The sequence below is a fragment of the Lactuca virosa genome, chromosome 5 (genome assembly GCF_052849685.1).
Source record: "Lactuca virosa cultivar CGN04683 chromosome 5, Lactuca_virosa_CGN04683_v6, whole genome shotgun sequence".
Classification (NCBI taxonomy): Eukaryota; Viridiplantae; Streptophyta; class Magnoliopsida; order Asterales; family Asteraceae; genus Lactuca; species Lactuca virosa.
The window spans coordinates 248815710-248840904 of NC_136430.1; the positions used below are offsets into that span (position 1 = coordinate 248815710).

At 33.9% G+C, this 25195-nt stretch overlaps 2 protein-coding genes and 2 long non-coding RNA genes across 4 annotated transcripts; all 4 read right to left on the bottom strand.

Moving 5' to 3' along the window:
• Nucleotides 1–243: 243 nt before the first annotated feature.
• LOC145112594 (serine/threonine protein kinase HRR25-like) lies at nucleotides 244–5897 on the bottom strand. Its single transcript, XM_079048739.1, has 16 exons — nucleotides 5768–5897; nucleotides 5520–5632; nucleotides 4163–4201; nucleotides 3714–3854; nucleotides 3539–3608; nucleotides 3292–3440; nucleotides 3001–3096; nucleotides 2630–2700; nucleotides 2092–2153; nucleotides 1938–2001; nucleotides 1771–1858; nucleotides 1162–1288; nucleotides 1026–1074; nucleotides 897–940; nucleotides 562–641; nucleotides 244–480 (listed from the first exon to the last, which is right to left on the bottom strand). Exons 1-16 carry the CDS (start codon nucleotides 5895–5897, stop codon nucleotides 412–414), a joined length of 1392 nt encoding a protein of 463 aa, XP_078904865.1. The 3' UTR covers nucleotides 244–411.
• Nucleotides 5898–6908: 1011 nt separating this feature from the next.
• LOC145112595 (casein kinase 1-like protein 10) lies at nucleotides 6909–11618 on the bottom strand. Its single transcript, XM_079048740.1, has 10 exons — nucleotides 11552–11618; nucleotides 11329–11459; nucleotides 8792–8932; nucleotides 8619–8688; nucleotides 8369–8524; nucleotides 8083–8171; nucleotides 7713–7783; nucleotides 7171–7232; nucleotides 7000–7078; nucleotides 6909–6951 (listed from the first exon to the last, which is right to left on the bottom strand). Exons 1-10 carry the CDS (start codon nucleotides 11616–11618, stop codon nucleotides 6909–6911), a joined length of 909 nt encoding a protein of 302 aa, XP_078904866.1.
• A 3549-nt stretch (nucleotides 11619–15167) lies between these two features.
• LOC145116943 (uncharacterized) lies at nucleotides 15168–16132 on the bottom strand. Its single transcript, XR_013712398.1, has 3 exons — nucleotides 16050–16132; nucleotides 15707–15777; nucleotides 15168–15229 (listed from the first exon to the last, which is right to left on the bottom strand). It is a non-coding gene; the product is annotated as an uncharacterized LOC145116943 (long non-coding RNA).
• A 211-nt stretch (nucleotides 16133–16343) lies between these two features.
• Nucleotides 16344–16927, bottom strand: LOC145116944 (uncharacterized). Its single transcript, XR_013712399.1, has 3 exons — nucleotides 16763–16927; nucleotides 16588–16657; nucleotides 16344–16489 (listed from the first exon to the last, which is right to left on the bottom strand). It is a non-coding gene; the product is annotated as an uncharacterized LOC145116944 (long non-coding RNA).
• Between the last annotated feature and the right edge of the window lie 8268 nt (nucleotides 16928–25195).

A 25195-nucleotide genomic window follows, 5' to 3' on the forward strand; every position in this document is an offset into this window, starting at 1 on the left:
TAAATAATGATAAATGCATATCAACTTTATTAATGGACTTTCCTTCTAATTTCAAAATTACAAATTAAAGTTTCATTAGTATCTTTTGTTTATTTGTTTAAATTATTTGTTTATATTTAAAAGAGAAAAAACACTTCAATTTTAATAATTCAATATACTTTTTTTTTAATTTCTTATAAATTCAAACTTTTCAAATGTTTAGAATTTCATATTTAATTTTTCTTTTAAATAAACTCATTTAATACATAGGTCTCACACCTAGTTTCTTATATATCACCATTGTTACAAGATACGCAACATCAAAAACATGGAAAATTCTACAAAATAATAATTTCCTTAAATAAAATTATGATTCTTTGACTTCCCAAACATAGCAACTCCATGTCCACCACCGCTCGACTCGTGGTGCCTTTACCTTTGCCTTTGCCTTCGCCGTCCGCTAGCATTCTGCCAAGGATTTTCATTTTCAGGATCGGGTTGCTGTGGATAAAAAATTCATCAGGTCAATGCTATATTCGTAAAAGATTCTGTTTCTAGAGTGTTGAAAAGAGATAAATTTACCACATCTTTTGATGAAGGTACATCATCGGAAATCCTGGTTCTGGAAAACGCTTCTAGTGTATCATGGATATCTTGAGTAGCTGCACGAAAAAAGATATTATTACTCGTTAGCCCTATAATAGGTTGTCATTATAAGAGGCCTTTAAGAGGGATTTTTTCCAATATTGGGAGGAGGCTTTACAAAGTTTTGTGTTTAATTTTGGGGTTTTTGTTATGAGAGGGTCAAAATTACTATAATGGTTTTTTTTGGTAATACTAATAGGTTGTGCTTTTCAACATTTGCTCTAAATTGAAATATTTTCTTAGAGCATTTGTAGATCATTTATAAAGGATACCCAAAATTCTTATTGGCTTTTGAGCTGATGCTCCCAACTTGATGCTGCAAAAACAAAGCAAAAAATTTGCTTGTGATATTGATAATAAAAAATAAAAATAAAAATAAAAACAAACGGTTTTTTACTAACTTGTCCTTTGGAGATATAGTCCAATCATATACATAATCGAACTTATAGCCTGCAATTATAAATATTATTATATGAGAATAAGAACTGAAAGGCATTTATGGATTAAAGTTTATAAAATTGGATTATGAGGTTTAACCTTTAGACTTAAAGAGTCGCTGGGTAATAGCCTTTAAATAAATATAGGAGGGCATTTCACTGAAGAGTGTAAGTCGCATACACTTGACCCATGCTGCAAACTCCGATGGACATGATTCACATAGCTCCTGTTTAACAAAATTCAGTCACAAATAGAATTTAGTTAAATGCTAGATTATTAGTTATACTGTACACAAGTAGCCAAATTCTGATTTTCAAATAACTAAGAAATAAACCGACCAATTACTATTAGGAGATCCTTGCATACTTCTACCAATTATAACAATATCTTTTATATATTATTTATGGGGAAATGCTATAGTTTGTTCCTCTTTCTAAAAAAGCCATTTGATATTTCCATAACTTAGAATCTTTAAATTTCCATAACTTTGAATCTTTAGATCATTCATTCATTCATTCATTCAATTACATGTGTCCTAATTCCATTCTAAACTCTAGTCTGTTACAAAAATAAAAGGACTTGTGCCCTTTTGTTATTTATCAATAAATCTTTAAAAAACTTGTCTTGCAGCTTTCTTTCCTGATTAAAAATTCAATATCATACTTCTTTATTTTGTTTATGTTGTTGAAACAGAAGAGCCATCATTACCTCAGGTTTAGTGTTAAACTTCTTAATCATTAGTTTATGATTTAACTCCTCTTCGTTGCTTCCTGCACTTATTCCCTGCCATGGAAGGCTTAAGCCATGGACACAATTAGACCACACAACCAAAATTACAATAAACAAAACCATCAAAAGACTTTATCTGCTCTAACCTTCCTTTTAGAAAATACACAAGAACATAACCAAGAGACTCCATATCAACGCGTCTACTTTGTTCTGCAAGGTCATATATAAAAAGCATCAAATTCTCATTAAAAACTTTTTATAAAAAATAAAAATTAAAAACTAATAAGATGAACAGCTCACCGACACCACAGTGTGTATACAGACTCGCATAGCGATGAGTGCCTACGAAACTTTTATGTTCCCTGCAAAAAATTAAAATGGCTACAATTGAAAATGTGTACAAACTTGCCTACAAAAACTATAAATAGAAAGCGACTTCAAAACACTTGAATACATTTTGGTCAAGTTTTACAGTTTTAAACTGTTTGACCCATGGTTAAAAACTTATATATGCAAGAAATAGCAGCTTACTTTCTCCATCCTACTTTCATTTCTTTCCATCACAACACTCTACTTCCATTTTTTTGTCTTATTAAGGTATTATACGCCTATTTATAGCATTCGCCTTACATTTTTTTCTTGATAGAGTACTAAACTTTGAAATTTTTACTCTATTAAAGCAATGTAAAAAGCCTTGTATTCCAAGGCATTTTTGTAATTAGAATTTTCAAAGCACAAGAAGATATGTCATAAAGATGTTATAATAAGAAAATCAAATTGCTATTTCTTTCATTTAACCCAATCTTTTAATCAAGAATAAATAGGACTTACAAAATACCTATATGATATGTGTTCATCTGTCTCAGGATCTATATAAAGTTTTGCAAGGCCAAAATCTGTAATGTACACCTGCCATATGAACCGTTAATTTATCGTAATATCACTCCAATATAGATATTCTTGCGACCATACATTAAATTCAATTTATAATTTCATCTAACACAATATATCATGCACCAATTACTCTGAAATCAAGCATTCTAATACAAGCTAAAACATGAGGCTATATGAACTACCAGCAATTTTTGCACAAATTGTGGTATGAAATTGGTCGTGCAACAATGGCTTATATGCTTTTTTTTCATCAAAAAAACAAACCCACATGCTAAAGGGAACAATGATAAGATATTTACATAATTGAACAGCTACCTGACAAACATTGCTCCCCAAACCCATTAACAAATTTTCAGGCTTTATATCACGGTGAATAACACCCTTATCATGCATACACTCCACTGCTTCTATCTGCAAAAGTTGGCATAAATATGATTCAGAATTCAAATGATGCTGCATTTGTTACACAGGACTTAACAAAATTTCTAGGGCTATTTTCAATAGTGGAGATGAGGAGGGCATTTATGTCTATTTCCACAAGAAGAGACCGAAACACAATACAACCAATTCTTTCATGCCATGCCATGCTTAACTTTCACAACTTACTAGTTGATTTGCAAGCATTAAAACTGTCTTCAAGCTGAACTTTCCACCACATCTGTCCAAAATTTCTTGGAGGTTTGGCCCAAGAAGCTCAATAACCATTATATTGTGCCCCCTTTCAACTCCAAACCACTTGAGGCTTGGTATTCCTACTGCATTAAACTTAAACAAACACAATATCAGATAATATGTAAAAGAATCAACACAAACTATCCAAATATATATATAATACATAAAGAGAGAGACAAACCTCCTCCTTGGAGACGTTTATATATTTCTGATTCATGATACAGTTGAGGATGCTCCGTTGTAACAGGTTCCTAGAGAGTGTACAAATAAACAAATAAGTTTGGGCTCACAAAATTTTGTTTGAAGATCAACTGAAACAATCAATTAATCACACAAATAGAGCTTGAAATCATTACCAGCTTAATAGCTACTTCTTCCCCACTTTGAAGATTAACACCTGCATAAACTTCACTGAAAGCTCCCCTCCCAATCTTCCTTCCCAACTTAAACTTCTCACCAACAACATCATCCGTATCAATTATTCTTTCTTTATTTTTCTACAGAACAATGAATCCGAATTCAGACCCACATAAACCAAGCTTAAACCTCAAATCAGGGCATGAAGAAAAAACTAAACACTGGTTAATACTTTAAAAACCAGCCCCAAAACTTTCATCAAGCTCAACAATTAATCCAACATCCTATGCAAAATCAAGAAGCTTTCTAACTTATGGTAAAAATACAAAACTGACGCTATTTGGTTAAATAATTGAGTTATATGATGTGGGATTGTGGGTCGAAGCTTGACGCTAGCTTGTAGGGGAAAAACAAGGAGGGATCAAGGAATTATATGAGGAAAACGAACGATATATGCTTTGGAGAGTGAAAAACGATGAGAGAATGACTGAAAATAAAACAATAGGAGTGGATTAGGGTTAGATATTACCATGCAGATCGCCGAGGAAGATCGTGAAGGTAGAGTGAAGATAAAGCTAGGGTCTACGTCCACGACAAGGAAGGCTTTATATGGTAAATACTATTGGGCTTCGTTGAAAATGTTTAAGTTTAGTCTATCCTCGCCGCATCTTATCTGGCACATCCCAATTAAAAAACTAATTTCCAGATATTCGAATCACATTTTTGTTCTTTTTTTGCGGTAAAGTCTACAGAAATTTTGTTTTCGTAATCTTTTTTTAACTTTTATGTTTATTTTGGTATTTTATAAAAACTTTGGTTTTTAGGTACAATTTAGGATATGCTGTGTAGGATTTATTTTTATTGTAGCACTTGTCAACCATGTATGTACAAACAAGAAAATTGGGACTCTTTAAGTAAGGAAACATTTTAAGTAAGGAAAATTTCGAACTTCATACCATTAGTTTTATAAATCAACACTTTTACCACCAGGCCAAGCTCTGATTTGTCTTTAGAACCCAATAAATAGGTATATATACATATATAATTACCATAATAAGTTTTAAAATTTGGGGCCCTTTACAATTGGGGCCCTAAACCTTGCTTAGTTTTGCAAAGGTTAGAGCGGGCCCTGTGTATGTAAATGTACTAGTTATCCACCCGGTTCGAACGATTTTCATGCCATTGACAAAAAGATGTAATAGCGCCTTATTTTTCATATTGTCGAACTACGAGTACAACAAACAAATATAACATTATTATTTATAATTAATTATCATCGATTCTTTCATTTCTATTTATCATTCGGTATTGGTTATCAAAGAAACATATTTTAGAAAGTGCATGTTATTAAACAATAATTAAACATAAAAAATACAAATCATAAAATAAGGAGAAATTAAATATCCTCCTACTTTTGTTCCTATAAATCCTCATACCCAATTAAATGATGATATATGTCATATTATTATATTAAAACATCATTAAATGTTACACATGTCACTATTTAATTGGGTAGGAGGATTACTAGGAACAAAAAGTAGGGGGATATTTAATTTCTCTAAAATAAGTGTCGGCCTCTTTCGTTTATGCTTATACTTATGGTTTCACTACAAGAAAAGAAAGTATTAAGGACTACACTTTTAGTGACGACAAGACCTTAAGTGACAACATCAGACGAGACATGCTTGGTGTCGCCACTAAAGGCTCATGTCGTCGCTAAAGATATCCATCGACGATCCGACAAATAAACACTAGTATCAGTCTTTACCCTACATTTGCAACATGATCCAACGGATAAGGTTCACTCTCGAGAAAGTAATAACGATGAAACCTTTTGCGAAGACGGCGTCAACGCTAATGCTTTCGATCCGCGTGACCCATGTGACAAGCGATCTTGGCCCAACGATATTGACTTTATCTGATAGACAAAAATGAAGAGAAAATGTCAGTGTCTGTTTCGTTCCAACAAGTCGCCGTTGCTGCTCTCTGCTGCTCTGGTGTCGCTGCTAAAGGTTAGTCCCCTTTTTGTCCAGCTTCGTCCTCAATCAGCTACCAAGCACAACCATTTTTCTCTCTCGAATTGTCCAACGTTGACACTGTATCTCCGACGTAAAGGAGCGTTTTTCACTTGCGAACTCCTTCGAATTGCCTCCACCACTAACTCGTTGGATTAGTTCATCCATTTCTGGCGACATGCCTCCATTTCCAGTGACATGCGTTGATTTCGGGCGACATGCGCATCGATTCAGGTGAATCTGGCAACGGTATGTCCTCCTTTCTCTTTCACTTTCTATTTTGATCTCGATTCCTTTAATTATTTGTCTAATTTCACCTGATTAAGCACACAACAGCCACCATCGCCACATCAAAGTTTTGCTATGGCGACCAACACCACTATAACTCCACAGGTTGATTTTTCCGGCCACATGTGCGTTTTTTTGGCATAATTTTTCTGTTATGCATGTATGATGTGTATTTTGTTACTTTCCATCAGCTTTATGTGAAAGTTGTATATGAATTGAAAGTGTTATATGAATTGTATATGAATTTTTATTTTAAATGAAAATCTTTTTATGAATTGTATATGAAATTTACATATGAACTTGTTATATGAAATTTGTATATGAATTGAAAGTGTTATATGAAATTTGTATATGCATGTTGTTAAAAGAACCTTATGTGTTAATGATAATTATTTTCTATTGATTACTAAGTAAATTGAGATTGCATGAACATCTTCTTGATTGCTTGCCTCTTATGATTTTGTGAAAACAAGATTATAAGCCTAGTGTTGTGAACATAACTTAGGGTTAACTAGAAAATAAGTAAATTAATGTGTGAACTATATATGATGACTAACCATATATAAGTTAATTGAACTAACCAATTTAATTAACTACTATTACAAATCTTGCATAATTCGAACTTAACACTAGTAAACTATTTAGTTTAATCACTTGATCACTGCATGAATTAATTTGTTTGCTAAAGGATTAGTAATAATGAACATGAACCTAATCACATTAGAAATCGTTAATTGATGATAAGTTAATTCATTGCACTTGCCACGAAATCAACCACAGGAATAAGTGAATCGAATATAACCAGAAGTCTTTTTAATATTCTTGAATCTAGTTGTCTTTTGTTGTTTATTTAGTATTTAATTGTTTCTTGCTAAGTGTTTGAGTAATTGTCTAAGTTTCAAGTCTTGCAAAACTAGAGAAAAACCCTTTCTTGCTTTTTGTTTAAATTAGATAATATTAGTAATAGTTTTAATTGTTATACCTTTCTTGCTCTAACCTTCCTTTTAGGAAATACACAAGAACATAACCAAGAGACTCTACATCAACACGTCTACTTTGTTCTGCAAGGTCATATAAAAAGCATCAAATTCGATCTCATTAAAAACTTCTTATAAAAAATAAATATTAAAAACTAATAAGATGAACAGCTCACCGACACCACAGTGTGTATACAGACTCGCATAGCGATGAGTGCCTACGAAACTTTTATGTTCCCTGCAAAAAATTAAAATGCCTACAATTGAAACTGTGTACAAACTTGCCTACAAAAACTATAAATAGAAAGCGATTTCAAAACAGTTGAATACATTTTGGTCAAGTTTTAAAGTTTTAAACTGTTTGACCCATGATTAAAAACTTATATATGCAAGAAATAGCATCTTACTTTCTCCATCCTACTTTCATTTCTTTCCATCACAACACTCTACTTCCATTTTTTTTGTCTTACTACGGTATTATACGCCTATTTATAGCATTCTACTTACATTTTTTTTTTCTTGATAGAGTATTAAACTTTGAAAATTTTACTCTATTAAAGCAATGTAAAAAGCCTTGTATTCCAAGGCATTTTTGTAATTAGAATTTTCAAAGCACAAGAAGAAATGTCAGAAAGATGTTATAATAAGCAAATCAAATTGCTATTTCTTGCATTTAACCCAATCTTTTAATCAAGAATAAATAGGACTTACAAAATACCTATATGATATGTGTTCATCTGTCTCAGGATCTATATAAAGTTTTGCAAGGCCAAAATCTGTAATGTACACCTGCCATATGAACCGTTAATTTATCGTAATATCACTCCAATATAGATATTCTTGCGACCATACATTAAATTCAATTTATAATTTCATCTAACACAATATATCATGCACCAATTACTCTGAAATCAAGCATTCTAATACAAGCTAAAACATGAGGCTATATGAACTACCAGCAATTTTTGCACAAATTGTGGTATGAAATTGGTCGTGCAACAATGGCTTATATGCTTTTTTTCATCAAAAAAACAAACCCACATGCTAAAGGGAACAATGATAAGATATTTACATAATTGAACAGCTACCTGACAAACATTGCTCCCCAAACCCATTAACAAATTTTCAGGCTTTATATCACGGTGAATAACACCCTTATCATGCATACACTCCACTGCTTCTATCTGCAAAAGTTGGCATAAATATGATTCAGAATTCAAATGATGCTGCATTTGTTACACAGGACTGAACAAAATTCCTAGGGCTATATATTCAATAATGGAGATGAGGAGGGTGTTTATGTCTATTTCCACAAGAAGAGACCGAAACACAATATAACCAATTCTTTCATGCCATGCCATGCTTAACTTTCACAACTTACTAGTTGATCTGCAAGCATTAAAACTGTCTTCAAGCTGAACTTTCCACCACATCTGTCCAGAAGTTCTTGGAGGTTTGGTCCAAGAAGCTCAATAACCATTATATTGTACCCCCTCTCAACTCCAAACCACTTCAGGCTCGGTATTCCCACTGCATTAAACTTAAACAAACACAATATCAGATAATATGTAAAAGAATCAACACAAACTATCCAAATATATAATACATAAAGAGAGAGACAAACCTCCTCCTTGGAGACGTTTATATATTTCTGATTCATGATACAGTTGAGGATGCTCCGTTGTGACAGGTTCCTAGAGAGTACAAATAAAGAAATTAGTTTGGGCTCACAAAATCTTGTTTGAAGATCAACTGTAACAATCAATTAATCACACAAATAGAGCTTGAAATCATTACCAGCTTAATAGCTACTTCTTCCCCACTTTGAAGATTAACACCTGCATAAACTTCACAGAAAGCTCCCCTCCCAATCTTCCTTCCCAACTTAAACTTCTCACCAACAACATCATCCGTATCAATTATTCTTTCTTTATTTTTCTACAGAACAATGAATCCGAATTCAGACCCACATAAACCAATCTTAAACCTCAAATCAGGGCATGAAGAAAAAACTAAACACTGGTTAATACTTTAAAAACCAGCCCCAAAACTTTCATCAAGCTCAACAATTAATTCAACATCCTACGCAAAATCAAGAAGCTTTCGAACTTATGGTAAAAAATACGAAACTGACGCTACTTAGTTAAATAATTGAGTTATATGATGTGGGATTGTGGGTCGAAGCTTGACGCTAGCTTGTAGGGTTAGGGTTAGATATGCTTTAGAGAGTGAAAAACGATGAGAGAATGATTGAAAATAAAACAATATGGAGTGGATTAGGGTTAATATTACCATGCAGATAGCCGAGGAAGATCGTAAAGGTAGAGTTCAAGATAAAACTAGGGTCTACGTCTACGACAAAGGAAAGGTTTATATGCTAAGGAGGTGTTTGACTAAGCTTTTTAAAATAATTTATTAGGTTCCATAAGTTAAAAAATTAATAATCTAATAAGCAATAAGTTTTTTTTTTGCCAAACACTTCCTAAATACTGCTCCTTCCGTCTAAGTATTATTGTCCACAGACAAAAAACACACAGATTAAGAAAATCATTAATTACCACTAACTTTATATAATAAAATGACAGTTTTGTCCTTACTTTGCATTTAATGTTTAATTAAATGATTAGTTGGTTAAGTAATAATGATGGGGTATTTTGGTAAAAATGTTATTTATTTTTAGAAGTGGACTATTAATTTGGGACAAACCAAAAAGGAAAGATGGACTATAATTTTGGGACGTAGGGAGTACTTAGTTTAATTGGGCTTCGTTGAAAATGTTTAAGTTTAGTCTATCCTCATCGCATCATATCTTGCACAGCCCAATTAAAAAACTAATTTCCAGATATTCGAATCATATTTTTGTTCTTTTTTTGCTTGTTCCTGCGGTTTTAGTCTAAGAAATTTCGCTTCGTAATCGTTTTAATTTTTATGTTTATTTTGGTGTTTCATAAAAGCTTTGGTTTTTTGGTACAATTTAGGATTTGCTGTGTAGGATTTATTTTTATTGTAGCGCTTGTTTACCATGTATGTAAATGTACTAGTTATCTAGCAGGTCCGAGCGATTTTCATGCCATGGACAAAAAGATGTAATAGCGGCTTATATTTCATATTGTAGAACTACAACTACAACAAACAAATATAACATTATGAATTATAATTGATTATCATCGTTTCTTTCATTTCTATTTATCATCTCAGTCATCAAAGAAACATATTTTAAAAAGTACATGTTATTAAACAATAATTAAACATAAAAAATACAAATCATAAAATAAGTGTTGGCCTCTTTCGTTTATGCTTATACTTATGGTTTCACTACAAGAAAAAAGAGCATTAGGGACTACACTTTTAGAGATGACAAGACCTTTAGTGACGACATCAGACAACACATGCTTGGACGTGCTTGGTGTCGTCGCTAAAAATATTTATCGGCGATCTGGCATACACACACTAATATCAATCTTGACCCTACATTTGCAACATGACCCAACGGATAGGATTGACTCTCGGGGAAGTTAGCGATGAAACCTTTTGCGACGACGGCGTCAACGCTAATGCTTTAGATCCGTGTGACCCACGTGACAAGCGATCTTGGCCCTACGATATCGACTTGATCCGATGGCCAAAAATATGATAAAAATGTCGTGTCTGTTTCCTTCCAACAAGTTGTTGCTGCTGCTCTCTGCTACTACTCTGTTGTCGCCGCTAAAGGTTAGTCCCCTTTTTGTCCAGCTTCGTCCCCGATCAGCTACCAAGAGCAACCATTTTTTTCTCTCTCCAAATGTCCGATGGCAACACCGTATCTCCGACTTAAAGGAGTGTTTTCCACATGCAAACTCCTCCAATTTGCCTCCACCACCAACTCGTTAGATTAGTTCATCCTTTTCCGGCGACACACGTTGATTTCCGGTGACAAACACATCCATTTGTGGCGACAGGTTCCTAGAGCATATGTAAAAATTAAAGCATTTTTATCTACATTTTTTTTAAAAAAATCTAAATTTCCACGCCTCAACTGCATTTTTTAAAAAAATCACCGTTTCCGCCGAGGGCTAAGAGGATCCACAGAGCCCTCTGCGGATCTGTTCTTCAAACATATGGCTCTGAGGAATTGTTCTTCCGTAACTGTTTTATTCTTAATTTAACGAGGTATCAACATTTCGCGCATATCATTGAGTCAATATAACAATTTAAACTATAAAACTACGTTTCTAAGATAATTTATAAGCTAGGGTTTCATAGCATTTCAAAGGAAGATGATGAACTTAGATGAGTTCCATAGCCACCTGATAACACGTCTATGTTTAGTTACTGCTCTTCCGCGCTCGCCTCACCATGTTGATCGATTTCCAGCTTTCGTTCCGATTAATTCCGGTCAATTTCCGCCTCGTTTCTTCCTTCGTTTCCCTTGTTCCACAACGACCCTCGTTTCGTCTGCAGACCTCCCTCTTGGAATCGACATACACTATCAATTTGTTTATCTTTTTTTTGTGTTTTTACAAATTTACCCCTACCACGTCATTTCCTCCGAGATTTTCCTCTTCCTCAGAGGCTAACAAGTTCCGCAGAGACCCTCTTTGTGGAAATTGTGGACATTTTCTGAAAGTTCCATTTTCTTCGTCATTTTTTTCAAACACCCCCTTTTTTGTCATTTCACAAAATTTCCCATGAAAAAAATTGAAGGCTTCTAATGATATAAAATGTTCTTACTATAAAGTAAAGACCAGGTGGACTCTCATTGCCATCTATTTTTTGAATGTAAGTTCCAAAATGAAGTTTGGAATTTGGTGAAACAGAAAGTGAATATTAGTCATAACCAAGGGAATTGGTTATGAGATTATTGAAGAACTCCAAAACATGTTCAAAGTGAAGAATATTTATTATTTTTTCAAAAAAATTGCTTGCTTTGGCTGCGACTGTGTATCAAATTTAGCGTGAGAGAAATAAGAGGCTTTTTGGGAATGAATCCAACTCCGTGATTAAAGTGGTTCAAAAGATATTAGATTGAAGTTGTTTGGTCTCTAATTAGGATATTTGGGTAGGAATATGGAAGTTTGCAGTAACTGGAACATTCCGGTTAAAAATCCTAACTATTTTAATGGGGATCAAAATTAAAAGAAATAATATTTGGAGTTTCCAATGGCAGATTCGATGCCTTAGCAGAAGAAAAGATGATTGGAATCAAGACTATGTGTACAGGTTAATAAAATAGAGGAGTCTACTGGATGATTTTTGTGTGAAAGTTATCTTCAGCTACTTAATAATAAAATTGTTTTTGGTGATGCTTTTTATTTTCCTGAAATTCCACTTAGGCTATGTTATGCAAACTACACACATAAAATGTTTATAAACCTTAAACAGATCAAAAGCCACGGTCATTATCAATCCTCTCTAATAGATAAAAAATGGTTTTTTTCTTATTATTTTTATTTTATTTTTTTTTCCATATTTCATTTTATGGTTTTTCCATTTTATTAAATTCCACATAGTATTTAAATGTAATAAATAATTACAAATGCATATCAATTTTAATAATGGACTTTCCTTCTAATTTCAAAATTACAAAATTAAAGCTTCATTAGTTTCTTTGGTTTATTTGTCTAAATTATATGTTTATATTTAAAAGAAGAAAAGACACTTTAATTATAATAATTTAATATATTTTTTCAATTTCATATAAATTCAAACTTTTCAAATATTTAATTTTTCTTTAAATAAATTCATTTAATACATAAGTCTCACACCTAGTTTCTTATATATCACCATTGTTACAAGATATGCAACATGAAGAACATGGAAAATTCTACAAAATAATAACTTCCTTAAATAAGATTATGATTCTTTGACTTCCCGAACATAGAAACTCCATATCCACCATTGCTCGACACATGGTGCCTTTGCCTTTGCCTTCGCCTTCGCCTTCCACCAGCTATCTGCCAGGGATTGTCATTTTCAGGATCGGGTTGCTGTGGATAAAGAATTCATCAGGTCAATGCTATATTCGTAACAAATTCTGTTTCTAGAGTGTTTAAAAGAGAAACTTACCACATCTTTTGATGAACGTACATCATCGAAAATCCTGGTTCTGGAAAACGCATCTACTGTATCATGGATATCTTGAGCAGCTGCACGAAAAAAGATATTACTACGTGTTGACCCATTATTAATAAAACATACGACAATTACCGAAAAAACCACAATAACATGCGATGCCTATAATAATAGGTTGGGGTTTTTTTCATGCCTATTTAAACATATATATATATATATATATATATATATATATATATATATATATATATATATAAGATGATGTTCAATAGAGAACCATAATTAACCAATAAATCAATCTTTTTTCTCAACATTTAGAGCTTCTTTTTTTTATAAAAAACACTAAAAATATAGAAATTCATAACTTTTTATCCGGCCTTTTTCCAATGATATCAAATTCAATAAAAATAAATAAATAAATAATCGTCAAACTCACAGTATGAATCTGTGTGCAGATTCACAATGTGAATTTGAATTAACGCGGTGAACTCATAAAATATATAATTTATTTTTTAGCATTCACAATGTGAAATTATTTTTTTAGAAATTTTTAGTTTTTTTTTTCGATAAACAAGAAGCTCTAAAACTTGGAAAAAAAATTGTTTCTTTGGAGAACCAATAATTATAATTCTCTATTGAATTTTTCTATATATATATATATATATATATATATATATATATATATATATTTGAAAGCATCTAATTGCCTTTCTCCTTCTGGGTTTTTTTGAATAAGATGCCTATATATAATAGGTTGTCATTACAAGAGGCATTTAAGACGGGCTTTTCCAATATTGAGAGGAGGCTTTACAAAGTCAAAAATCTTTGTGTTTAATTTTGGGGTTTTTGTAATGAGGGTCAAAATTATTATAATGTTTTTTTTGGTAATACTAATAGGTTGTGCTTTTCAAACATTTGCTCTAAATTGACCCATTTTCATAGAGCATTTGTAGATCATTTATAAGCGATACCCAAAATTCTTATTGGCTTTTGAGCTGATGCTCCCAACTTGATGCTGCAAAAACAAAGCAAAAAATTTGCTTGTGATATTGATCATAAAACAATAAAAATAAAAATAAAAACAAGTGGTTTTGTACTAACTTGTCCTTTGGAGATATGGTCCAATCATATACATAATCGAACTTATAGCCTGCAATTATAAATATTATTATATGAAACCGAAAGGCATTTATGGATTAAAGTTTATAAAATTGGATTATGAGGTTTGACCTTTAGACTTAAAGAGTCGCTGGGTAATAGCCTTCAAATAAATATAGGAGGGCATTTCACTGAAGAGTGTAAGTCGCATACACTTGACCCATGCTGCAAACTCCGATGGACATGATTCACATAGCTCCTGTTTAACAAAATTCAGTCACAAATAGAATTTAATTAAATGCTAGATTATTAGTTATACTGTACACAAGTAGCCAAATTCTGATTTTCAAATAACTAAGAAATAAACCGACCAATTACTATTAGGAGATCCTTTATAATTATTTATGGGGAAATGCTATAGTTTGTTCCTCTTTCTAAAAAAGCCATTTGATATTTCCATAACTTAGAATCTTTAAATTTCCATAACTTTGAACCTTTAGATCATTCATTCATTCAATTACATGTGTCTAATTCCATTCTAAATCTCTAGTCTGTTACAAAAATAAACGGACTTGTGCCCTTTTGTTATTTATCAATAAAACTTTAAAAAACTTGTCTTGCAGCTTTCTTTCCTGATTAAAAATTCAATATCATACTTCTTTATTTCGTTTATGTTGTTGAAACAGAAGAGCCAACATTACCTCAGGTTTAGTGTTAAACTTCTTAATCATTAGTTTATGATTTAACTCCTCTTCGTTGCTTCCTGCACTTATTCCCTGCCATGGAAGGCTTAAGCCATGCACACAATTAGACCACACAACCAAAATTACAATAAACAAAACCACCAACAGACTTTATCTGCTCTAACCTTCCTTTTAGGAAATACACAAGAACATAACCAAGAGACTCTACATCAACACGTCTACTTTGTTCTGCAAGGTCATATAAAAAGCATCAAATTCGATCTCATTAAAAACTTCTTATAAAAAATAAATATTAAAAACTAATAAGATGAACAGCTCACCGACACCACAGTGTGTATACAGACTCGCATAGCGATGAGCGCCTACGAAACTTTTATGTTCCCTGCAAAAAATTAAAATGGCTACAATTGAAAATGTGTACAAACTTGCCTACAAAAGCAATAAATAGAAAGCGATTTCAAAACACTTGAATACATTTTGGTCAAGTTTTAAAGTTTTAAACTGTTTGACCCATGGTTAAAAACTTATATATGCAAGAAATAACATCTTACTTTCTCCATCCAACTTTCATTTCTTTCCATCACAACACTCTACTTCCATTTTTTTTGTCTTATTAAGGTATTATACGCCTATTTATAGCATTCTACTTACATTTTTTTTTTGATAGAGTACTAAAGTTTGAAATTTTTACTCTATTAAAGCAATGTAAAAAGCCTTGTATTCCAAGGCATTTTTGTAATTAGAATTTTCAAAGCACAAGAAGATATGTCAGAAAGATGTTATAATAAGCAAATCAAATTGCTATTTCTTGCATTTAACCCAATCTTTTAATCAAGAATAAATAGGACTTACGAAATACCTATATGATATGTGTTCATCTGTCTCAGGATCTATATAAAGTTTTGCAAGGCCAAAATCTGTAATGTACACCTGCCATATGAACCGTTAATTTATCGTAATATCACTCCAATATAGATATTCTTGCGACCATACATTAAATTCAATTTATAATTTCATCTAACACAATATATCATGCACCAATTACTCTGAAATCAAGCATTCTAATACAAGCTAAAACATGAGGCTATATGAACTACCAGCAATTTTTGCAACAATGGCTTATATGCTTTTTTTTCATCAAAAAAACAAACCCACATGCTAAAGGAAACAATGATAAGATATTTACATAATTGAACAGCTACCTGACAAACATTGCTCCCCAAACCCATTAACAAATTTTCAGGCTTTATATCACGGTGAATAACACCCTTATCATGCATACACTCCATTGCTTCTATCTGCAAAAGTTGGCATAAATATGATTCAGAATTCAAATGATGCTGCATTTGTTACACAGGACTTAACAAAATTTCTAGGGCTATTTTCAATAGTGGAGATGAGAAGGGCATTTATGTCTATTTCCACAAGAAGAGACCGAAACACAATACAACCAATTCTTTCATGCCATGCCATGCTTAACTTTCACAACTTACTAGTTGATTTGCAAGCATTAAAACTGTCTTCAAGCTGAACTTTCCACCACATCTGTCCAAAATTTCTTGGAGGTTTGGCCCAAGAAGCTCAATAACCATTATATTGTGCCCCCTTTCAACTCCAAACCACTTGAGGCTTGGTATTCCTACTGCATTAAACTTAAACAAACACAATATCAGATAATATGTAAAAGAATCAACACAAACTATCCAAATATATATATAATACATAAAGAGAGAGACAAACCTCCTCCTTGGAGACGTTTATATATTTCTGATTCATGATAAAGTTGAGGATGCTCCGTTGTAACAGGTTCCTAGAGAGTGTACAAATAAACAAATAAGTTTGGGCTCACAAATTCTTGTGTGAAGATCAACTGCAACAATCATATAATCATACAAATAGTGCTTCAAATCATTACCAGCTTAATAGCTACTTCTTCCCCACTTTGAAGATTAACACCTGCATAAACTTCACCGAAAGCTCCCCTCCCAATCTTCCTTCCCAACTTAAACTTCTCACCAACAACATCATCCGTATCAATTATTCTTTCTTTATTTTTCTACAGAACAATGAATCCGAATTCAGACCCATAAACCAAGCTTAGACCTCAAATCAGGGCTTGAAGAAAAAAATAAACACTAGTTAATACTTTAAAAACCAGTCCCAAAACTTTCATCAAGCTCAAAAACTTGTCATTAATCCAACATCCTATGCAAAATCAAGAAGCATTCTAACTTCTGGTAAAAATACAAAACTGACGCTACTTGGTTAAATAATTGAGTTATATGATGTGGGTCGAAGCTTGACGCTAGCTTGTGGGGGACAAACAAGGAGGGATCAAGGAATTATATGAGAAAAACGAACGATATGCTTTGGAGAGTGAAAAACGACGAGAGAATGATTGAAAATAAAAACAATAGTGAGTGGATTAGGGTTAGTATTACCATGCAGATAGCCGAGGAAGATCGTACAGGTAGAGTTGAAGATAAAACTAGGGTCTACGTCTACGGCAAGGAAGGGTTTATATGGTATATACTATTTAGTTTAATTGGGCTTCGTTCAAAATGTTTAAGTTTAGTCTATTCTCGCCACGGGCGTCTTGTTTTCTAATCTTTTTAATTTGGCGTTTTGACATAACGCCTTGTTGCCGAGTTTAGTTTTTTTTTTTTTTTTTTTTTTTTTTTTTTTTTTTTTTTTTTTTTTTTGTATTTTTGGAAATTCAATAAAGTAAAATGAAGGAAAATTTTGACAAAAAGAAAGATAAGCAAAGGAAAATATTCATTATTTCGTGTTCCCGATTTCGAAGGAAATGAAAATAAAATTTTAAGTTTTTGTGTTCCCGAGTTAGAAGGAAAAAGAAAATAAAACTTAAAATTTTCCTTCCCTCACTTTCTTCCCAAATCCGCCCAATTTGAAAGGAAAATATGACTCTGAAATCCTTTCCCCAATTTTCCTTCCCCTCACTTTCTTCGCATCACATTTTTGTTCTTTTTTTTTTTTTTGCAATTTTAGTCAACGTAAATAAAATTTGTTTCATAATCTTTTTAGTTTGGCCTTCTGACATAAAATTCCTTATGTTTTGTATTTTTTGTCGGTTCTGTCCCTGCAGCGAACTGAGGAAACCACATTGAGATTTCCAAAAGTCATTTTAGAGTTTAAAGAGGAAACTGCATTGAGTTCACTTCAAAGCTTCCTTAGAACTGCTGAAAGTGGAATAAAGGGAAAAAGTGTTGCTTCCACTCCTACTGCTATTGCTCCCGTCTTGGCCATTGGGCAAGGGAAAGGGAAGAAGAGGAAAGCTCCTCCAAAACAAAACTGGAAGGAAATGTCCCAAGCAGGATCCTCAAGCAATGTACCAAAAGGAAAAACCAGTTCTGATGCTCCTCCTGCCTCTGATCCTAAAGAGGCTACTTTCTTTTACTCCCATGACAAGGGGCATTGGAAACGAAGCTGCCCCAAGTACTTGCAAGACATAAAGGATGGCAAGGTTAAGCCAACCTCGGCAGATATTTACACTATCCTATCTAAAAACTCATCACATTCAAATTCTTGGGTCCTTGATACAGGGTGTGGTTTTCACATTTTTTTCTGACTTGCAGGGACTAAAAAGAAGTGAGGATGTGGAGCATGGGAAGTTGAACCTGATTATAGGCAATAATAGATCGTCAGCTGTTACCAAGATTGGTGTTAATTCTTTAGTGCTTCGTAGTGAGTTATGTTTAGATTTGAACAATTGTTGCTATTCGTAAAAAATGACAAGAAATATTATTTTGTTTCATGGTTTATACAGACAAGGTTTTAGATATACTTTTGATAATGAGAATGGTTCTATTTATGCTTATAAAAATGGTGTATTTTATTTTGTAGCATTACCTTGTGATGTCGTGTATGAAACTGTGATGGTTGTAGACAATTTAGGTAATAGTGTTTTGCAAATTGATTCGTCTAGTGGTTTAGACAAAGCATGCTTGTGGCATTGTCATCTTGGACATGTCAACAAGAAATGCATTGCCCAACTCCAAAAGGATGGAGTGTTGGAATCATTTGACTTAAGGTCAGATGATACATGCGAGTCTTGTTTGCTTGGAGCGATGACTAAATCACATTTCACTGGTTCTTCTGAAAGAGGTGAAGGATTGTTGGATCTCATACACACAGATGTGTGGGGCCCTTCAGATCTACCACAATGGATGCAAATCAATTCTATGTGACTTTCACTGATGATTATAGCAGATATGGATATATCTACTTAATCAAGCATAAGTCAGAAACCTTTGAAAAGTTCAAAGAGTTCCAACATGAAGTCGAGAATCAATTGGGCAGGAAGATCAAGATGCTCAGATCTGATAGAGGTGGTGAGTATCTTAGTATCGAGCTCCATGACTATCTGAAGGAATGTGGAATTGTTTCACAATTGAAACCTCCTAGGACACCACAACTTAATGGTGTGGCTGAGAGGTGTAATCGAACCTTATTGGATATCGTCACTTTCTGGTAAGCAAGTCTCAAACTTGCCTAATAGTTGATTAGATCTCCTTCTTATCACTTTTGCTTGGTTTTTGTCCAAATATAATGGTCCTTGGGAGTTGGACGTCCCAAGTGGATAACCCTTTAGATATAGGGTCTTTAGGGGCTTTTATGGCATAAAGGTGACAACTTTATGGCCATGGAAGTCCCATGCAATCTCTAAGCCATCATTTTGGCCTTTTGAGCTTGTAATGGCCATACATGTAGAGAAAGCTGGAAACTTTACGTGATCATCTAGTCCCTAAGGTCCATATCTGTGTTCGTATGCCCTATCTTGAAGTTTTGATGGCTTTTTGGATTTAGATTTAAGCCTTTTGGGGTTAGGGTTGAGCTTAATCTCTTTAGGAGGGGTATTAATGGGTAATGTTGGAAACTTTACCCTTATAGAGGCATTTCCAGTCTAGATCTAGAATATAGGGTTTAGATATGAAGAATAATGGTTTAATGCATTAAGAAGGGGTTAACAGACTGAAGAACTCGACGAGTTCATGAAGGACCTCGACGAATTGACTTGAAGTGTCCCGATTCTGTTGAAAAGGAATAAATCGACGAGTTGGGGGAAAAATCGACGAGTTTATTTGAGATATCGCGATTCTGTTATTTATGGAAACTCGCCGAGTTGAAGGATAACTCAACGAGTTGAGTCAACTCGGAGCGTTGCCTTTGAATTTGACTTTGACCAAGGTTGACTCGTAAAGGGGGTATTGAGTATGGAATGGTATCTAAGGGGTTGTTCTGTTTAGGGATTTGAGTAGAGTCGGTCACGGAGCAGGGATATTTCAGCTATTCACCCGACACTTGAGGTGAGTTTCCCTCCTGGATTGAACGGGTCGAAGGCACCAATGCCGGCCCTTGTAGATTGTATGTTCTTGTTTAGGAACGCAGAGTGTGGGTATGACCCATATCTTATCATTAGCTGAGTATAGATATCGGTCGGATTGTTAGATTGTTATACTTGTCTGTGCGATACTTGTATGTGTTTATTAGGAATGTGAGTGTGGGCGGGGCCCGTATCTCATATTTAGTTGAGTGTGGGTGGGGCCCGTATCTCACAGAGTGTGGGCGGAGAGTGTGGGTGGGGCATGTATCTCATATGGCAGGGCCTGTTATCCGAGTGTGGGCGGGGCCCGTATTTCCTTGAGTGTGGGTGGGGCCCGTATCTCCTATTTGCATGATATGTGTGGTATGTGGCAGTTTGGGGGAAATTCACTAAGCATTGTGCTTACGGTTTCCAGTTTTGGTTTCAAGTACTTCCGGTTGCAAAGGGAAGAGCTCGGCATGAATGCATTGCACACACTATGATGATTTTACCTGGGATGTTTACTTTGATGTTTTGTTATGAATACTTGATTTGGGAACATGATTGGATGTTTTGACAAACGTTGCTTATTTAATAATTTAAAAACAAAATTTTTGGGACCATATTTTACGTTTGTTACATATATGGATGTCAAAACCGCTTTCCTTAAATGAAAGTTGGATGAGGATGTTTACATGAGTCAGTCAGTAGGTTTTGTGGATGCTAAGCACCCCAATAGAGTGTGTAAGCTTGAGAAATCAATTTATGGATTGAAAGAAGATTCTCATAGATGGAATCTTTCGTTTGATGAGAAAGTCAAAGAGGTTGGTTTCTACAGAAGTGAATATGAGTCTTGTGTATATGTCAAAGCTAGTGGGAGTATAGCCACCTTCCTAGTATTGTATATTGATGACATATTACTCATAGGAAACGATATTCCAACTTTGCAAGAGGTTAAGTCTTGTCTTGGAAAGTGTTTCGCTATGAAGGATCTGAGAGAGGCTACTTATATTCTGGGAATAAGGATTTTGAGAAATAGGAGTAGAAGACAAATTGGACTTAGTCAAAGTACATGTTTGGATAGCAGAAATGAGTCGAGTATTGTTGCCTATCAAAGCAATACCAAACTGAGTAAGACTCAGAGTCTGATTACTGATGCCAAGATAGCAGAAATGAGTCGAGTTCCATATGCTTCCGCCGTTGGATCGATCATGTATGGTATGACATGTACTCGCCCTGACATGGCCTTTGCTTTAAGCATGGTTAGTCGATATCATCGGAATCCGGGTAAAGCTCATTGGATAGCGGTCAAGAACATTCTTAAGTATCTACGTAGAACTAAGGACTGGGTCCTTGTGCTCGGAGGTAGTGATGACTTAAGAGTTACTTGGTTTAGTGTCGCCAGCTTCCAGACAAACAGAGACAACTTCCATTCACAGTCTGGCTGGGTGTTTACCCTTAATGGAGGAGTGGTAAAATGGAAAAGTTCCAATCAGGAGATGGTGGCTAATTTTACTTGTGAATCAGAATATATAGTTCCAAGCAAAGCATCGAAGGAGGCTATATGGTTTAATAACTTCATTGGAGAGCTTGGAGTTGTGCCAGCCATTAAGGAGCCTATGGAAATTTTCTGCGATAATGAAGGAGTGGTTGTCTTAACAAAGGAACCAAGAGATCATGGCAGGTCTAGACATATCGACAAAAAATACCATTTTATCAGACATCGAGTAGAAAAAAGGCACCTCGTCGTAAAGAGGGTATCATCTAAACTGCCAATCCCCTCATAAAGGGTCTGAGTAGGATTAAAAATGTTTAGCATGCAAGGAGCATTGGTTTGAAGGATGATATTAGTTTTAGTGATTAGATAGATATTTCGAAACTTGTAACAAATAAATGTAATTGACATTTGATGATTAAATAATAAAGATTTCTTTATGGGTATCGTTTACTATTTTTTGTCAATTGTTTATCATAGTGTTTCTTTTGCATGTTTTACTTCCCGAATAATTAGACTGTTCAAATATCCACAGTCGATCATACTTTGGAAGTAAGTAGTGAATAAAGATTGTCATGAATTGGACTGTAGATTGTCAAAGGGTTTTAACATAACAATGGTTAGCTGCAACATTTATGAGCACTTTTGAAATGGGGATTCAAGAATTGGATTAAACCCATGCTCAGTGAAATACTTCATGGAATTTATCACAAGTAATTCTGAGACGATAATATTGTATAATCATTAAACGGAGATATATGAGTTGTTGTTTATGAGTTGGTTGTGCATTGATAATGCGTAAACGCATCAATAACTTAATGTTATAAAACATATTGTTGTGTATGAATTGATGAGTAAATAGTGCAAGCATATAAGTCAAAGTTTATCTGGTCCTTTTTCCCTAAGGGGAAAAGCGATATCTTGGGCCCCTCAATGATTTGGTGTTGACTTATGTGTCAGGCTCAGTCAGGGCTTAATTGATGTGTTTGATTGTAGTTATTTGTCATTACAAATTGGAAATCGGGAAACAAAATGTTGGACTGTGAGAATGACTTTGTTTCATGTCATTTTTCCATGTGATATCTTGTAGAACATAGGATTATATGATCCCTTATCTTAGGACACGTAAATGACTAGGCCAATCTTCTACAGCGGCTTTGAGAGCTACAATTTACTAGTCAACTTTGAAGTTATACTTGCAATTACATTTATTAGACTTATCCAAGTAGGAGATAGTTGGATTAGGTGTCTAAGCCCATAACTATAATTAGCATGTACTTGAATTAATGGTTGCATAGTCCTTTTGGGTTGCATTCATACATCAACTAGACATGATCACTTTTGGAGAGTGAGAGATTGAATTTATTATTTGATTAATAAATTATGATAAATGATTTATTAATATACTATGGAAATAATATATTAATTAGAAATCATATTATTTAATTAATAGTTAATCAAAAATTAATTTTGGGATTAAATGAATTAATTAAACGTGCAGGGGTTGTTTTACAATTTATTGATAGTTAGGATTTAGGCTCCTAGACCACCCTAGAAGGGTTGGACGTAAATTTCTAGGGAGGCCCTAGAATTTCGTCAAAGGCCTAAATGATAGGAGTTCATGGGCTGCTTAGGCCTTAAGCTAAGGAATTAGGGTTTCCTCCTTAAAACCATAGATTTGGCTCTAAGCTACCTCAACTATATAAGGAGCTCTAATCCCTCAAGATTTCGACCATCATTTCTAATCCATAGAAGAGCCAAAATTCAAAATCTCTGTCCTCTCTCATCTCATCCTCTTGCTTGGTGTGTTTGTGAGCCATTAGAGGTGTTATACTTGTAGCACTTGTTCTAACCATTGGTTTATAAATTTTGAAAAGTGTAGTTATCTCCTAGGGTTTTGTCACACCCCAAACTGGAATGGCGGAAACGTTCGGGGGTGGATGACTTCATATGTAGTATCACAACAATTGCATCGTAGTAATCGAAGTAAACACAACCATTGCATTAAGATATAAATATTTACATATGTTTGATACATAGTTTGTATACATCAAAAGTATAACAAAATATAAAAGACGTGTCTTTATACGCTCCGTCTTTTCAAAATGTTGCAGGAGTACCTGTGTACTGATTTCCTGAGAATACAAGCGATTTGAAAGAGTATCAACATAAAGCTGGTGAGTTCATAAATGTTTTTGGTAATGAAAACTTGTCAATGAATCTGTAAAATGTATGTATGTTTCCCAAGAAAATCCAATATTTTCTAACATATATGTTTGTTACTGTGTTCTGTTTGAAAAACCTTGGTTATCACCAGTATATATAGTATGTTCTGTTTGAAAACCCTGGTTACCCCCAGTATGTATAATATGTTCTTGTCTGAAAACCCTGGCTACCACCAGTATGTATAGTATGTTCTGTTTGAAAACCCTGGTTACCCCCAGTATGTATAGTATGTTATGTTTGAAAACCCTGGTTACCCCAGTATGTATAGTAGTTTTATTATTTAAAATAAAACCGAGTATTGTATCCCTGGAATCCTCCAGTGTAATGTATGGTAGTTCTATTAGTTAAAATAAAACTAATGAAGAATGAAATCCCGTAAACAAAGGTTAGTTTATACTATTGTGAGTTCGTATAACCATGCTTGATATGACTGATGACCTCAACGACGTTCTTCAGGCGTCGTACGGTATGATATTTGTCACCCCAGGCATGCATGCCTAACTGTAGCTAGCAGTTTAGGTGTGGGATTGTCAGTCTCGAATAGATCGATTCACAAATCTCAGGGAGACTCTAGTTACACTAAATGTTGAGGAATTTTACCAGTACTCCGAAGGATACAATTGAAGAGTTGTCTCACAATCCTGTATTAACTAGTTTACGCGTAGTTTTGTATTGTTTTCTCGTGTTGAAACCGTTTGTAAACTTGGTAGAGTATTTAATAATTATACTTAATAATTATTTGGTATTATACCCTTGCTATCCGAACGAAATAATGAATATCATAGACTAAAACTGTCATAGTTTATACGTTTGTTCATGTATCTAGTTTGAATTGGTAAAAAAAACTGTGTAATGAATTCCCCAAACTCTACCCATTATAGTTTGCCTGAAATGTTATGTACTTAGCTCGTGAATCGTTCTGAAAACTATGTAATTATTATTTCAAGTTGAAAGTGTGCCTTATGCTCAACATATTACAAAAGGCATAAAGTATCTAAATATCTTATAAAGTGTGGAAGTCGTTTGACTGTATCAATTGCATAAGTTTTAAACTTGTTGAACTTCTTTTGTTTTAGTTCACAAAATCATTTGTGTTTGGCTTGTATCCCCCTGAAAACGTTTAAAAACCATAAAATCGTAGGGGTATGAACTCACCGTTGGTTGCGTGGAATGTCGAACAATGAAACTGGAAATGAAGACCCTCGGGTTGATGTACGCGGCACTCAATGGGATCCTAATCAACAATTAAATACATAATTGTATTTTATTAGCGAAACCATTTATTATAGTGTTGGAAAACACTT

Bases quoted from the DNA above. Each gene is read 5' to 3' on its own strand.
- LOC145112594 (XM_079048739.1), bottom strand. From the start codon at position 5,897: ATGGATGAACTAATCCAACGAGTTAGTGGTGGAGGCAATTCGAAGGAG. The intron at 1,075-1,161 runs GTTAAACCTCAT...TTATAATTGCAG, and splicing joins GCGACTCTTTAAGTCTAAAG to GCTATAAGTTCGATTATGTA. The intron at 941-1,025 runs GTTAGTAAAAAA...TTGTTTTTGCAG, and splicing joins ACTATATCTCCAAAGGACAA to CATCAAGTTGGGAGCATCAG.
- LOC145112595 (XM_079048740.1), bottom strand. From the start codon at position 11,618: ATGACGAAGAAAATGGAACTTTCAGAAAATGTCCACAATTTCCACAAA. The intron at 7,079-7,170 runs GTGAGCTGTTCA...ATGACCTTGCAG, and splicing joins GTATACACACTGTGGTGTCG to AACAAAGTAGACGTGTTGAT. The intron at 6,952-6,999 runs GTATAACAATTA...TTAAACAAAAAG, and splicing joins GGAAGGTTAGAGCAAGAAAG to CAAGAAAGGGTTTTTCTCTA.